The following is a 2,497-nucleotide window of genomic DNA, read 5'->3' as shown; positions in this document are numbered from 1 at the left end:
GATAGTGTTCCGACATAATCACAAAATTTTGGAATTTCAATATGTGAATATTGAGCGGTAACAGTCAAATCAGGGAAAATTCGTTCCTCGATTTTGGAAGTCAAACTGCAGAAAGCAGTGAAGATGCGACTACCGCTTCAGAGTGGATTCTAATTGAAGAAAAAGCTTCAGAAGGTGATGAAGACGGCAAGCATGATTCTACAGATGTTCGAACGGTTGAAGCGCAATATGTTCAAGAAATGAAAGTTTCTGAAGAGGCGACAACAATGATTGCAAATTGCCAAAATGAGAAAAGTGCCAAAAAAGCGAACGCGGCTTCAGAGAAACTTGGGATTGCTGAAGAAAATGCTTCTGACAATCCAAATGTACTTGTTAGAAATTTGTGGCTCATTTATATTTTACTCAGCTATGCGATCAACTATGCATTTGTGGTGATTATTTTCTTTCTCTGTCTGCGTATTATGAATGACTGGTTGACTTTTCTCATGTTTTCCATGAACATATTATTATGGTTGAACGAAGACTTGCATTTTCAGAAATAGTGCTATTCTCTCAATGTTACTGAATTTGAACTAATCACCGATTAGTTCAATGATCAATCATCATTTTTATATTTTCGTAAAATTAATATTCATTTGAAATATACTGTATTTTTGAACTTGATTAATTTTGTTCCATTTCCTTTTGTAAATTTTTGCCCATTGTTATCTCAATTGATTTTCATTATATCATTGTTATATACTCATTTTTAATTTATACATGAATGTGTTTTGTAAAAATATGATTGAGTAGAATTTCAATTTAGTTTGGATTTTCTATTAATTATCTGCACCAAATTAAAGTTGATATAATTATGATTGTATAATAAATAAATTCACATTAAGCGTTGTCGTTTGTCAGCAGTGCATCGTGGGAAACAATAGAAAGTTTTTCCACTTTAGTATATTATTTATATCTAAACTGAAGTAGAATATGATGCAATTGATTTTCACTCATAGAAAATGAAACAGATAAGAATAGCAGGTTGCACTAATAGCAATTTATTATGATTTCTTTTTGATTTCGTTTAAGAAAACACGCTTAGATATTGCTTTCTTTTTGTGAAGTTCTGTACAATGTGTTTACCAATAAATAAGGCACATCACCTGCCTTGAGATGTAACCGATTTTCCAGGGTATCAGTTCAGTCGACTGGTTCCGTTCATAGTATGGTAACTGTGCGGATCGTTTTTATAGGTTACGTAAGGCTTCGATTTTCAGTCATTAAGCTGATAGCGATTGTTGTTTGGAGGTCCGGATTGTAATGCGCCGTCGACGGCTCTATTCCCATAGATACGGTTCAGCAATTCGCCATAAGTAATTCTATTTTTACGTTTATTCTGTTCCTATATGAAAATATACGTCATCCGTTCTCTATTCATTGCAAAAATGATATGGCTCAAGTATTACAAATGCACATCAATATTGTCGTCTTCAGTTTGTACAAACTCGGATTTTGGTTTTAAAAATATTAAAAGCTTTGCATCGTTTCTTAATATTCCAGTTTTCTTTTCAAGATGAATTCTATGGAAATAAGCGCGGCAATGTAAGTGCAATGCAATGCGCTGTTGAATAGCTCAATTTATTCTCTAGTAAAATAAATAATAGTATGCTAATTTTTGTACTGTTTTTATTCCTACTTTTCTTTATTTTACTGTTAATGATTGTTTAATTTTGATTATCTTTTGTCACCGTTTTTCTTCTTATATATTCCATATGAATTTTCTTTTGTCTGTCTATAGTATTGACGTTTTCTCTGTTTTCTATTTTTTTCTTTTTTGATATATTATGAAACGGTGCTATCGTAATGTAAAGTATGTATTTTGTTTTGAGCATGATGGTTATTGCATTACAATAATGAATATGGCTTGCAGCTTTTTATAATTTTTAAAGGCTTCATAGATTGCGTATTAATACATGTAATGTGTATTTTATAGGAGTATTATGCGAATATGAGTGATGTTGACATCTCTGATGACGACGGGACATTGTCAAGTACCAGAATTTGCCATTATTTGTGCAAAGCTGCGCGCCACGCTTTCCTGAACTTTTTGCTGTCATTGAAGAACCACTGCAACCCGCCGAAGAAATTTTGCGATGTGTGACTATTTTGATTGACGGAAGGAACGAATTTTTCGTACATCTCTTGCCAGATTTGGTGCAGACTTCACCACATGTATTTAGAGGCCTTCACCGAAACCGTTCCATTGTTAATTATGCAATATCGAATGTTAATGTTATATGGTTTTGATTTGATGGACAATGTCATTTTTTCGGGTGTGGGGGGGGGTGTTGATTTGAAAATTAGTGCAGCTTCCTTACAATGCCATCAACTTTTGCAGTGTTGCAGTTGAAAAATTTTGAATGTGTGAGTTATTTAAAATCCAATTAAACATACATTTGAAAAATGTGTTCTGATTTTGCTTTTATTATAATTGTCGGAATGGTTACAAAGGGTT

The 2,497-nt window shown here is 32.8% G+C and overlaps 1 protein-coding gene across 1 annotated transcript; it reads left to right on the top strand.

The window, feature by feature from the left end:
* Positions 1-55: 55 nt before the first annotated feature.
* Tsp_12881 (conserved hypothetical protein) lies at positions 56-2,143 on the top strand (the record flags this gene model as incomplete). The annotated part of the gene is made up of 3 exons (XM_003366054.1): positions 56-431; positions 1,543-1,584; positions 1,976-2,143. Coding segments are annotated over 3 exons (586 nt in total), but the record flags the coding sequence as incomplete, so codon positions are not given.
* Between the last annotated feature and the right edge of the window lie 354 nt (positions 2,144-2,497).

This window comes from Trichinella spiralis (genome assembly GCF_000181795.1).
Source record: "Trichinella spiralis strain ISS 195 chromosome Unknown Scfld6653, whole genome shotgun sequence".
NCBI classification, from domain to species: Eukaryota; Metazoa; Nematoda; class Enoplea; order Trichinellida; family Trichinellidae; genus Trichinella; species Trichinella spiralis.
This window is presented reverse-complemented; position numbering and strand designations above follow the sequence as displayed.